General features: G+C 37.3%; 1 protein-coding gene across 2 annotated transcripts in view; it reads left to right on the forward strand.

Moving 5' to 3' along the window:
• Positions 1 to 14,504, forward strand: part of enpp1 (ectonucleotide pyrophosphatase/phosphodiesterase 1) — a 100,638-nt gene that overhangs the window by 84,800 nt on the left and 1,334 nt on the right. For both annotated transcript variants that reach the window (XM_062035030.1, XM_062035031.1), the window contains exons 19-21: positions 5,823 to 5,937; positions 7,392 to 7,466; positions 11,583 to 11,715. In XM_062035030.1, the coding sequence (XP_061891014.1) occupies positions 5,823 to 5,937; positions 7,392 to 7,466; positions 11,583 to 11,715 (323 nt within the window). The remainder of the gene's footprint in view (positions 1 to 5,822; positions 5,938 to 7,391; positions 7,467 to 11,582; positions 11,716 to 14,504) is intronic.

A 14,504-nucleotide genomic window follows, 5' to 3' on the forward strand; every position in this document is an offset into this window, starting at 1 on the left:
ACCTATTTAAAGACAAAACATTGTGAGGTTTGTGTTGTAGATTAAAAAGTCTATTACTAGTTATTAGTGGGTATGGGTACCAATTCCAGTACCCGCCAGTTCTACCGGGCACCGATTCACGTAAACTCCAACGCTGCCATGTTGCAATACCTCAACCAGCTTTCCGCACTTTGGCACTTGTCGACCACTCCAGCAGCACTGAGAGCAGACTCAGCCAGACTTCCTCTAGGCAATTTTCAATGCCAACAAAGCTACTGACTCAAATGCCCCAACGTGAGTGAAGACTCCAAAAATGTGCTAGCTTGATGTTAATATACATTGGCTTTGCTATTGACATGTTACTGATTGGCATTAGCAATTTTACATGGCGATTTCAACACCTTCAAATTTGTTGATGAAAACTACTACAAAGGTGCATGTTACAATCAAACAGCTGGTGCGTAATAAGTACAATACTTACAGTATTAACACTTTTAGGGCACAACAGACAGCAAAGACTGAACAGACCAACACAACATAAACTATACACTACTGCCATCTAACGTCTTGGACTTGCAACTGTAACAAACCCAAGAGTTGTGATAACAAAACGAGAACTGTCAGCAGTTAATATGATCAGATCATTTTTAAATGTTGCAATAAACATAGATTTTATCATCAAAGACAATGAATATTAACACAACTACTGAAAATTGGTGCTATTGAGTACCTCTATCGATTCCCAGGTACATGGAATCATATTGGTTCAAATGTGAACGGTACCCCTTTCTCGTTATAAAAACATCTCTTTTTTTCTCATTATATTGCATCTTTTTGCCTATTTTTACTGCTTGCTGTGGGCCACACTTTAGACACCCCTTTACAAACTGATTTTAAGCATCTTCTCTCACTAAAGGGACAAAAAAAAAAAGTTTGTTTACCTCAGGGGTCACCAACGCGGTGCCCGCGGGCACCAGGTCGCCCGTAAGGACCAGATAAGTCGCCCGCGGGCCTGTTCTAAAAAAAAATTAAAAAATAAATAAATAAATAAATAAAAATACATTTTTTTTTTTTTTTTAAATTAAATCTACATAGAAAAAACACAAGATACACTTTCAATCAGTGCATCAACCCAAACAACCTCCCCCATGCACACTCATCCACACAAAAGGGGTTATTTCTTTCTGCTACCAATATTCTGGTTCCCATAACACATCTGCAAGGGACACAGTCCCTGAAGCACACATGATTGTATAGGCTGCTGGTCCACTAACATTTTCATTAATTACTATTTTTTATGTAATTATTTTTATATTGTTTTACTTTCTTTTTTATCCAAGAAAATGTTTTTTATTTATTTATCTTATTTTATTTTATTTTTTTTAAAAAAAGGGCCTTATCTTCAACAGACCAGGTTGTCAATGAAATTAGATTTGTTTAAAGGGTTTTTTAAACCAGGCCCAGTCCAGATAATGTCCAAGTCGGACTCAGCAACACACACCTTCATTCATGTACACAGAAAAAAATTAGGGAACACAACAGATTGCATATAATTTATAAACAAAACACTTTGCATTCCATTCGAAAGGACGTTCCCTTTAGATTTCCGATCCTTAACCTTTTACATTTATCATAATTAAGCTTAAGGCCAGATTGCTGTGAAAATATGTCCAAAAGATTAAGAAGGTTCCGCAAACAATGAGGAAAAATCTTATTTTTGTGAATCAGCCTTTTCTGACATGAACTTCATCAAGAACAAACACAGAACACGCCTCACTGATGCACATCTGCAAGACTCACTCAGAGTTGCAGTGTCAAGTTACACACCAGAGTACAACACACTAGTTAACAGCATGCAATGCCAGGCTTCCCACTAACTGACAAAGAAACAGATAACAGATTTGGTGTCCAGTTCAAAGTGTGACATGATTTAAAAATTTGAGAGTTTACTTTTGTATTTTACATGAGTTATTATTTGTACAATCATGGTGCAAAGTAATTCATGATTTGTTAAAAAATGTTAGTGGCTAGCTAGTTAAAATGGGATATTGTGATTTCACAAGACTGTCTTAGAAGTCATCATTTGAAAATGTTAAATTTGAAAAATGTGCACTTAGAGAAAATATAAAAATAAAGTGTTGCATATTGATATTTATCTGTTTCTATATATATTTATTGTGAGAAATCATTAAGATGATCAGTGTTTCCACAAAGATAAATATCATTAATTATTAATAATAACAGAGTTAAAGGTAAATTGAGCAAATTGGCTACTTCTGGCAATTTATTTAAGTGTGTATCAAACTGGTAGCCCTTCGCATTAATCAGTACCCAAGAAGTAGCCCTTGGTTTCAAAAAGGTTGGTGACCCCTGGTTTACCTTATGTGGTAAACAATGTTTGTTTTTGTCTGCCGCACCCTCCTGAACGCCTTTGTTGGCACACCTGGTCAACTGTTTACTAAAGTTTCTGCTGTGAATGATGATTTATGTGCTTCAGTCTCACACACCACTCCCACTGACCCACCTTTTGAAGAAATGTAATTTACTAATGTGTGTCATCGTAAAAACATTCCACAGAATTGACCTTTCATAACTGAAAAAAGTTGATTCTATGTCTATATATTATCAAATGAAACATGGTTACCATTAATCCAACATGTTTGCTACTGTGCTGTTAAAAGTCCAAGAGTCATGCATGAAACTTTCCTAAATTGCTGAATTGTCTCACCTTCAGTATGTTGCGTCCGTTTTTGTCCTAAAATTGCAAGCCCGGACCAGCTGGTCCTAAGTAGCATGCCTAAACGCCCTTTTATTGGAATGTCGTACGCACTCAACAATGCTGAGAGGAGCAGCAGACATACAGTGAAGTTGCAAAATGTTAAAAATGCACATGAAATAATGATCGGTGAGTTCTGGTTATTGATTAGCACAAACTGTTCATTCACATTAGCCTCTGACCATGGAAGTAGATATGTACCGGGAACTAGTTTGCTCCTTATTAGTACAGTCGTTTATCATGGTTAATTGGTTCCAGTTCTGTCAAATTTCCGTGAAGTAGTAATATTAATAAATACAATACTTTCATAGAGCATTAAAAAACTATATAACCGTCTAAATGTTTTTTAAACATAGTAAGAGCCCTCTACACATGAAAAAACTTCCATATAGTCACCTTTACACTCGTTTGAACCAATATAGTGTAGTTTACAGTACTCATTGCTGGCCCGGAGGATCCTCCAAACGGCGTTGCTATGGCCACGAGGTGGAAATACTTCATCACATCCTGGGTAATTCCTCTAAATTAGAACGAGGCTTCCTTCCATGTGTCGAAACTACAGATGTGACGTTCGCGAACGAACCCAATCTTTTGAACGGCTCTTGTAAGTGAACGATGGGAACAGATTTCCATTTGTGAGCTGTTTGTTTGGGAACTGTTTTATTTTTAATGCACATATATAAATAGTGTCTGCAATTGCCCACGCCCCTAGAAAATTAGTTATACTTAAAGGGGAACTTGTCAGCATTTGGATTATAATAATTTAATATGCGTGTATAAATTACATATATCTTAAAAAAAATATTTTATTTCATTTTAATTTGGATTAATTTCTCTGGTTCATTGTTCTGAAATGTAGTTCAAGCGTTTACACACACTAGGTACACTTTTGGCCTCACATTTTTATTATCCCCTAGTTTTTATTTATAATTTTTGTATCCAATAATGCATTTTATTCTTGTTTTTTTCCTGTATTGTTCAAATGCTTTTTAGGTGATGGAATGTCACATCACATGAAAATATGGCACTGCCTTATGGAATGTTTACAATGAAAACGCAACAAAAATTCAATTATAGCCAATATTTCGGAATAATTCCCACCAATAGAGTAATATTTGTTTAAATTTCAACATATATAACTGATACTGGTGATTGTTTCTTTGGTTAAAAAAATGTTTTTTTTAACCAGTTTTTTGAAAGGAACCCAACTCTCCCTTTAAAGAGCCATAAATCCCATCTGATAGTTGTTCTGCAAAGATGATCAACTTTACAGTCGCAGCTACCATCATTAGTCGTGTTGTTAGCATTGCGCGTCCCGCCTTGTCATTCCACATCCCTCACCAATGTGGAGATGTGTTTTCGATGAGGCAGGAGTTGAAGATAAAGTGCAGTAAAATATTGTTCTGCCCACAGTTGATGCAAGAGTAGTGCCAAGATTAGCCGCCGTGTTGTTAGCATTGTTCAACCTTAACCTGGAAACAAAAGTGGATTGCCACAACATAATAGAAAATATTACATACATCTTAATTTAGGCCAAAAATATGTAAAATGTTCAAAGAAATCTACAATTTGAAGCGCCAGGGATGACTGAACTACATTGGTTCTGTTTCTGCTATGTTGTGATACTTTAGTTAAATATATGATAAAAAATATCATTTTCATTTGATCATGCACTACACATATTTTTAGTTTGTTTTACATAATAATACTGCTGGAGATGATTTATTTGAGTGGCTGAAAAGCACAATACACTTTGCAAACTGTAGGTGGCCCTGCTGCTTAAATTTAACGTACTGTACTAGTCTTTGAATACAATGTGCATTGGGGCCACATTGGAATTTTAATCCTACAATATTAAGATTGTATATGGAAATTAATTTGTCTTCATGGATGCTTTTTTTAGAAACTGAATTTTTTGCAATTGAATTTCAACAGATTAAATTATGCTGAAATATGTTATACACTTAATTTTGCTCAAATGTATTCAATGTAATTAAGTGTGTACAAATGCAGTGTATAAAACATTCCAGGTAAAAATCATTGTTAAAAAATCAGTTCAAAGTAAAAAGTAATTGTAAAAAAAATGTACTGTAAAATCTGTAAAATTCAGTGTATAAACAATTCAGTCTAAAAAAAAAAAAAAAAAGTAAAAATTCTATGTAAATTAAGACTGCCCGGAAAAGGGTGGAGTGCCATCTCAGGGTTGGGGAGGAGACCCTGCCCCAAGTGGAGGAGTTCAAGTACCTCGGAATCTTGTTCACGAGTGAGGGAAGAGTGGATCGTGAGATCGACAGGCGGATCGGTGCGGCGTCTTCAGTAATGCGGACGCTGTATCGATCCGTTGTGGCGAAGAAGGAGCTGAGCCGGTCGATCTACGTTCCCATCCTCACCTATGGTCATGAGCTTTGGGTTATGACCGAAAGGACAAGATCACGGGTACAAGTGGGCCAAATGAGTTTCCTCCGCCGGGTGGTGGGGCTCTCCCTTAGAGATAGGGTGAGAAGCTCTGTCATCCGGGGGGAGCTCAAAGTAAAGCCACTGCTCCTACACATGGAGAGGAGCCAGATGAGGTGGTTCGGGCATCTGCTCAGGATGCCACCCGAACGCCACCCTAGGGAGGTGTTTAGGGCAAGTCCGACCGGTAGGAGGCCACGGGGAAGACCCAGGACACGTTGGGTAGACTATGTCTCCCGGCTGGCCTGGGAACGCCTCGGGATCCCCCGGGAAGAGCTGGACAAAATGGCTGGGGGAGAGGAAAGTCTGGGCTTCCCTGCTTAGGCTGCTGCCCCCGCAACCCGACCTCGGATAAGCGAAAAAAGATGGATGGATGGATGGCAATTGATCCTGCTTCAGAACTAGTTAACAAGGTCTTAATTTACCTGAAGTGAGTCTTAAGTTTTGAAGCAACAAATGTTTTTGCACTGAATTTTTCTGCGTTTTACACCAAATTTTAAAACGCTATCTAAAATAACTGCATTTTAAACACAGATTTTGCTCACATATTTTTATTGAATGAAATTGTCAGCATAGTTTGAATTTTGTGAACGGAATTATTGATCTTTTTCAGGTCAAAATACTAGACGTGACCCCGTCGATGGAGGCGTGTGTTCGCATTGATGTCCGCATACCAGCGGCCACCAGCCAGACGTGTGACAACGCTTTCGGGTTTCTGCATCTGCCGAGTGAGTGAGTGAGTGAGTGAGTGAGTGAGTGAGTGAGTGAGTGAGTGAGTGAGTGAGTGAGTGAGTGAGTGAGTGAGTGAGTGAGTGTGTGTGTGTGTGTGTGTGTGCATGGGTGAGTGAGTGTCACATCTCCTCATCCCTTAGTGGAAGCTGCATTGAAGCTCACTTGTTTCCTCTTTAACACCATTGAGTTAAGTATAGTAAGTCGTATTTGTTTAGGGACGCTACGCGTTTCCATGTCCGAAAAGGAGTAGGAACAATGTTCCCTCTAAGGTGCGCGCCTGTGCAATTGCGCACTGCTCAAGCGTCCTCTGCGCACAGCAAATCTATGCCACGCACAAAATCAAATAAAAAAATAAGCGCATAACAATTTTCGACACACGGACACGACAGAGAAAACCGTTTTCGTCATCATTGTTCAAATATTGTAACGTCTGTCGAGACGCTTTGAGGACATGAATTCCATCGATCACTTTACTGAGCAAAACTCTTTATTGTCGGCCATAAACACATCACCAAAACATTAGTAAAAAAAATTAAATCAAGCAAAAGTGGTCATTTTCTGCAATACAAACCAGACCAAAAGCAACTTTGTTATATCAACAGCAGCCGCTCGCTCTTTCTCACTTGCGCCAACACATGCACATATGGCACTTAGCCAATGATGCGTTTACAGCCACACACAAAGTCGGACAACTCCAACACCACACATAGTGTAATTCCAGGTCGTTACACTATGATTTACCAATCAAATGTGTGCTTATTCTAGTGTCATTTATTAGGAATCTTAATTTATTAATATTAATCATGAAATGCTGTTAGTATATTATATAAATACTAATAAAAATATATTTTTTACAAACAGGAAGTTGCAGGAATGTACACATGATCCCCTGCTTACATCTCATTGTGCAACATGTGAATGTTTTAATGGGAACTAAATGCAATGTCTGAAAGGGCTACAAACTATTTCCAAAGCAGGACCTCCACCCAGACAAACAATACAAGTACACAGTTCATGAAAAACAATATTTTTTGTTATTGTCATTGTAAGCGGGCCTAAACACTTATATTAGAAATGGAAATGACTGCTGTCATTTGATTATAATAATAAGAGAATGTTGTCTATCTGTGTTGGCCCTGCGATGAGGTGGGGACTTGTCCAGGGTGTACCCCGCCTTCCGCCCGAATGCAGCTGAGATAGGCTGCGGTAGAAAATGGATGGATGGATGGAGATTTAACTTATTTAGTCAGGTTTGGGACAGGTGTGCTGCTGGTGTAGCCACAGTGTGCACGTCTGATGTTGCTCACATGGGCTCCACTGAATGCTCAGGGAGTTTTTTGCGTTTGCTCACACGCATGAACAATTAGAGGGAACATTGAGTAGGAAGAAGCAGCTCAGTTTGACTTGTACAAGCGACATACCATAATAGTTTCTCTTCTGTTCCCGCAAGGGGTGAGCAGTGACAAAGGAATGACGGACTCCCTCATCACAAGCAACATGGTGCCCATGTTCCCCACATTTAAAGGTGAGGTCGTCTGCACATCCGTGATGCAGGAGTTCAATAATGAATGAAAAAATGTCCTTTTATCTTCCCCAATAGTCATTTATAGCTCATAGTCCAAACATCTAATCATTGAGTTAACTGCAATTACGGTCTAGAAACTATTATAATTATCTTCATTTTGTGCAATCACGATAAGCCAGATGGTTTTGTTAAAACGTGTGTTGTGTGATTAATGCACCAAGAAGGAAAATGTCCAACCAAAAGGCTCTGACGGACTTTTTCCCCTCGACCACCCAGTGAATGGAAAACACTGTGGGGGGAAATGTTGACTTAGTGCGGCGATTCTGCCCCCCAGTGGCATACATAGGGTACTACATGGTAGAAAAGGCATGGCATTTAATAACAAGCTAAATGAGACTTTTGCAGATTTTTAAATCAATATATTTGTTCATAACAAATATGTTTAATACTGCTTCTCCTCCTTAGGGTCAACTCAACGTAGCTTCCTTCTTGGCAAAACATTCCTCAGTCATCACTTTTTGATTTTAATACATTTATATATGTTTAGTTAAAATAAGAACGTAATATCATATAAAAAAAAATACATATGTATAATATATCCATATATTTATCACTAGAGGATGAGGAATAGCTAACATGCTATACTACATGGCGTAGGTTACAAGAAGCCATGCTAATTGTTAAGCTAGAGATCTTGAATGTAAACAGGTGTATTATTATTACTGTATTTTTCGGAGTATAAGTCGCTCCGGCCGAAAATGCATAATAAAGAAGGAAAAAACATATAAGTCGCACTGGAGTATAAGTCGCATTTTTTGGGGAAATGTATTTGATAAAACCCAACACCAAGAATAGACATTTGAAAGGCAATTTAAAATAAATAAAGAATAGTGAACAACAGGCTGAATAAGTGTACGTTATATGAGGCATAAATAACCAACTGAGAACGTGCCTGGGGCCGTACTTATCAAGCTTCTTAGAATTACTCCTAAGAAGTCTGCTAAGAGTTGACTTAAGAGTAAATAAATTCTTCGCTGAAAGCTGCACTTAAAAGTTAGTTATCAAGCATCTTACTCACACTATCAGCGAAGTGTAGGACTGAATCTTAAGTGTCACACTCAGAGCTGAATTACGACATTACTATGTGCCGTAAACGGAATTTTAGGTGACGTCATTTCTGTGTCCATAGAAATGACCAATCACGGAAGGTAATCCCTTGTCTAAGAATAAAGAAATATCTTAGAAATATTTAAGTGGACAATGGGAGTGTATATTTTGACAATAAACTACAAAATAATACAAAACAAACAAACAATATTGGCAATGAATCAAAAATAAATGTTTCCTTTTTGTTGCACCTTTCCTGCTTCCTGCTCCCAGACCGTAATCAAAGAGGCAGGGGAGACACTTCTCCAGGATGTATGCTCGGGGCAACACCCTTCACTTTACCCGGCAGTGGGTCTCCATAGCGGACGACTTTAGAGTGAATGATGAGTCCGGCGATTAGTTGCAAATCTTGCTTTATTGATTGCTTGCACACAGCCAATCCAACACAAAACAAACAAGTCCCCGCTCGCACTCACAATACCGCTCCCTCTCTCTCTCGCCCACACACTCACTGACGTCACTCACCTCACATGCTGTAACCTAGCGTATGTGTGTGCCACACACATACGCTACACTCATAACATTTTCTTTCCAATTCATTAATTAGGCAACTAATTTGAAACTGGTGTGGGTGGCTCTATATATACTAGTCCACTGCAGCCACATGCAGAAATCAACAAGGAATGGAAAATGATTAAATCTGTGACAAAAATAATACCTGCTCTGTCTAAACGATACCGTTTGATCAGCTGCTCGTCATCAAACAAAGATGAACGTTCGCGCACGTCTCTCGCCTCAGTGCCATCCCCTGCTGGCAACTCCTAACCACTTAAGACACCTCTGAAGGTCTCTTAAATATCGTGGAGAGTAGGAGTGATTCTTAGACTTAAGAACGTTGATAAAAAGCTTTTAATCTTAAGTTTGAGAGTAGGACTAAATTTCGCAAATTTTCAGGACTTAAGTGTAAAATGGCACTCTAAGAAGCTTGATAAGTACGGCCCCTGGTATGTTAACGTAACATATTATGGTAAGAGTCAAATAACTATAACATATAGAACATGCTATACGTTTACCAAACAATCTGTCACTCCTAATCAATAAATCCCATGAAATCTTATACGTCTAGTCTCTTACGTGAATGAGCTAAATAATATTATTTGATATTTTACGGTAATGTGTTAATAATTTCACACATAAATCGCTCCTGAGTATAAGTCGCACCAAACTATGAAAAAAAACTGCGACTTATAGTCCAAAAAATATGGTATTTATTTACATAAATGTGTTAATGTATATGTATAATTAAAAATACAATAATAAAAAAATAATATATTCATATAACACATACATATATCAGGCATGTGATTTGAACTTAATGAAAAAGAATGAAAATAAGCCAGGTGTCTGGAGGATGTGCCTGTCTGTTGTGATTTCCCTTCCTGGTTCCATGACCTGCCCTATCTTGCCTCTGATTGACGTTTTGCCCTGATCTTAACCAATCGTGACTCATCATAGTAAACCAACAAACCAATCATGGATTTTCCTATACGTAAACCAACCAATCATCGATGTTTCCCGTATATTTTGTCCCCTGACCCTGGAATTGCTTCGCTGCGTAGCTTCGATTTTTAAATTACCATATTTTCCGCACTATAAGGCGCACCTAAAAACCTCCAATTTTTTCAAAAGCTGACAGTGCGCCTTATAATTTGATGCGCCTTATATATGGACCAATATTGAGCCACAACAGGTCTCGCAACTACGGGATGCATAACGTAACCCCAGCCTCTACTGTAGCATCTATTCTATGCGCCTTATAATGCGGCGCGCCTTATATATAAACAAAGTTTTAAAATAGGCCATTCATTGAAGGTGCGCCTTATAGTGCGGAAAATACGGTAAGCATTTTTAATGGGAAACCGTAGTCTTTACCACTGCAGCCGCAGACTGGAATGGATGATCAAAAACTGTACTCATTACGGGAAAACCATAGTTGGCAGGTATGGCAAAGAGACGGATCAAGATTTTAACACACTTTGTAGGTCGGAAAAAACAGAAAATATATTTTTTTATGTTTTTACAGAGATAAACAGATGGAAAAATCACATGCCTGATATATTTATTTCTGGAGTAGTGTTTAAACACGGCGTGGGTTACAAGAAGCCATGCTAACCGCTAAGCTAGAGCTCTTGAATGTAAACAGCGGTTGGATACAAATATTGAAAGTAATGATACCAAGTATAGTGTCAGCATATGGTCGATACTACAGTGATTAGATGTTATGTATCACAGTTTATATTTTTTTGTTAATGTAACTCCGAAATAGTCTAAGTCTCTCTACAAGGAAGGACTTTTGGGCAAAAACCAAAAATGTAAATCAGAGCCAATAATAATTTTTAGCTTATGTTTCGTAATCTTGCACTATTGACTTTATTTTGCTCAAAATATTGTGTAATAAAAGGAATTAAGAAATAATTTAGATATTAATGTTACACAGCAATGCTGTGTTTTAGTCTGATTTAAAATTGTGATCAAAAATTGAATAATTTAATAATGACAATTTTTTTGTTAACATTGGAATGACCAATTCTGCCCCTGTACGTACTTGGTATGGGATCCATACCCAAATGTGAACAAACAGAAGAATAAGTGTATATACAATCATGTTAGAACAGAACGTAACCAGATATTAACAGTACCTTAACAAGTGTAAATGATGTCATCTTAGCACATACTGGACGCCCTTCATTTTCCAATAGTTCTATATTGGTATGCCAAATAATTGTTATCCCAGGAGGTTGCAATAAATATCGCCATAAAAACTTTAGGCCGTATCGCACATCCCTTTCTCAATTAACATAAATGCATGTTTTTGGACTGAGGAACATGCAAACGCCACACATCGATTCAAACCCAGACCTGTTAACCACTACACCATCGCGCTGCCCATAGGTCTGGTTAAAAGTGATACCCGACGTACTAAAAGAATGATGTATTTTCCTCCTACAGATGTTTGGAACTATTTCCATGTTTCCACGCTTCCCAAATATGCAAAGCAGGTGGGCACGCTCAACGTCATGAGTGGTCCCATATTTGACGAGGACTACGATGGAAAAGTCGACGCCTACAAGACTTCGGCGCCGTGAGTTCTGTAGTTACTTTGTTTATGATTGGTGCAAATAGTACACTGGAAATTATTATTGAGTTGGTGGTGATAGGAAGCAAGTGATAATTGATAATAGGCTCTTAAGTTAATGATATAGAGTGCATGAGAAAGTGAACTTATGTGTTCATATATGAGCAAGTTGATTACACAAAGCAACTGAACCAATGTTGTAACAGTGGTAAGGAAATTGCTGAGGCAGCATTATTTAGTTTATTGTAATGCGTGAGTTTCACCCCAACTACTATCAGCGCATGCAGCGGTAGATCACCAGTGCAAGATTTTCCAAAAACGAGTTGCAAAGCGGAATACTTTAGATGAGCTAATTACAGCCTTTAAAAGGTCAATAATTCATAACACTGATTTTGATGCAGTTTTCCGAAAACTCAGACTGTCCCTCTTTAGCCAAAAAGCAAACGCGCTCAAATAAGTGTTTATATTCATATTATATATTATTTTTACTTTCGAGACTTTACATTTTTTCAACAGCTTATACCTGCCCTTAGGTATTGTTTTTATATATTTGTAATGTTTTTTGTCATGCTCTTTTTAGTGGGGAAAAAAAAAAAAACATTATTATGGGAAAAACCCAAAATGTGCAATATTTACCGAAAAGTTGTTTCAAAGTGGAATATTTGAGATGAGCTGATTACAGGCGTTTTTAGGTCAATAACTCACAACACTGATTTTGATGCAATTTTTCCCCCCCAAAAATTAAACTATCCCCCTTGCCGAAAAATGGACAAACTCAGTGTTAAGTCATTTATTTTTTAATATTTTAAACGTTTCAATTTTTCAACAGCTTCAGATCTATTTATAGATATGAAGTTTATATATTTTTTCGTCTTTTTTTTGTAAAAAAAATAATTAAGGAAAAAACACAAATATATATTCCCCCAAAAATAGTTTGAGTGGAATCTTTGAGATTAGGTTTGAGCACGGGGCAGCAAGCCTTCCGATCAAGTGCAGCTGGGATAGGCTCCTTCCATGACCCCGACAGGGACAAGCGGTATAAAATTGATGGAAGGAAGGTATTGGCATTTCTTTTTGCTGAAACTAAACGTTTGTTTCGAAGGGGAAGTGCACCTTTTTGGGGATTTTGCTCATCGTTTACAATCATAGGAGACAAAAAGACAAAAGGGACTTTTGCATTCTGACATGTAAAAAATCGTCTCGTTAATGGTGGCTAGCAATGCAGCTAATAGGAGTAATAAATTCTACCTGTAAATCACTTTAAAAATGCATTCAAAAACAGTCAATAATACGTCATTTACATTCCATAACCTGTATAATAACCAAGCTATAGCGACATTGTAATAGCGAACACTGAGGAACTCTTTCTTTATTTTAAAATGTTTAATGTAAATAAGGTAGAAGACTCCATGCATTTGAAGTTACACAATCTGTCGTTGTTTAGTGGTGCCATTGCACATTGACAAACTGAAAATGAACACAAAATGTCATTTACACATTATCTGTAGCAATAACAACCCACCACCATCATAGTTTATTGCGTTTAAGTTGTTTGGCGGCAGATTTTTCAATTTGAATGAACTATGCAAAAACACTGCATATGAATGAATGTCTCTCACACCAACTAGTTGTTGACAAGTGTAATTACACCCAAAACAAGGTTTTTTTTCATATTTGGAAGGGAGATGCTTAGATCCATTCGGTATTTGTGGTGAACGCACTATAAGAAAATGTCAGGTTTTCTGTAGAGATGGCCGACAATATCAGCCTGCCGATATCGGCCGATAAATGCATTAAAATGTAATATCGGAAATTATCGGTATCTGTTTCAAAAAGTAAATTTAATGACTTTTTAAAACGCCGCTGTACGGAGCGGTACATATGCGGTAAAACGCAGACGTTGTGTTTTCCAGTCAGCAGCCCCCTCCCCTCTCCCCTGAGGCATGTTTAAAAATAATAATAAAATAATGCACTTTGTGAAAGTCAAAGTATAGTATTTCCCATAGTTGTAGTGGGTATCAGCATGTCCCAAATTCCAAGCTGCTGTTTTGAGGCATGTTAAAAAAAAAAATGCACTTTGTGACTTCAATAATAAATATGGCAGTGCCATGTTGGCACTGTTTTCCATAACTTGAGTTGATTTATTTTGGAAAACCTTGTTACATTGTTTAATGCATCCAGCGGGGCATCACAATGTGGTGGGATGTCCGATAATGGCTTTTTGCTGATATTGTCCAACTCTTTAATTACCGATATCAACCGATACCGATATCAATCTAATATTGATGTATACAGTCGTGGAATTAACACATTATTATGCTTAATTTGGACAACCAGGTATGGTGAAGATAAGGTCCTTTTTTAAAAAAAAATTATGAAATAAGATAAATTAAAAACATTTTCTTGAATGAAAAAGAAAGTAAAACAATATAAAAACAGTTACATAGAAACTAGTAATGAATGAAAATGAGTAAAATTAACTGTTAAAGGTTAGTACTATTAGTGGACCAGCAGCACGCACAATCGTGTGTGCTTACGGACTATGTTTTTATATTTTATTTATTTATTTTTTATCGTGTTCTGTTTGTGTTGTGTTTGCTCGGTTCTCGTATTATCTTTTAACCTGCCCATTGTACAGCACTTTGGCTACCCCTGTGGTACATTTTAAATGTGCTTTATAAATAAAGTTGATTTGATTTGATTTGTATCCCTTGCAGACTGTATTGATATATATTGATATATAATGTAGGAACCAGAATATTAATAACAGAAAGACACAACCATTTTGTGTAAAT

This window comes from Entelurus aequoreus, linkage group LG23 (assembly GCF_033978785.1).
Source record: "Entelurus aequoreus isolate RoL-2023_Sb linkage group LG23, RoL_Eaeq_v1.1, whole genome shotgun sequence".
Lineage (NCBI taxonomy): Eukaryota > Metazoa > Chordata > Actinopteri > Syngnathiformes > Syngnathidae > Entelurus > Entelurus aequoreus.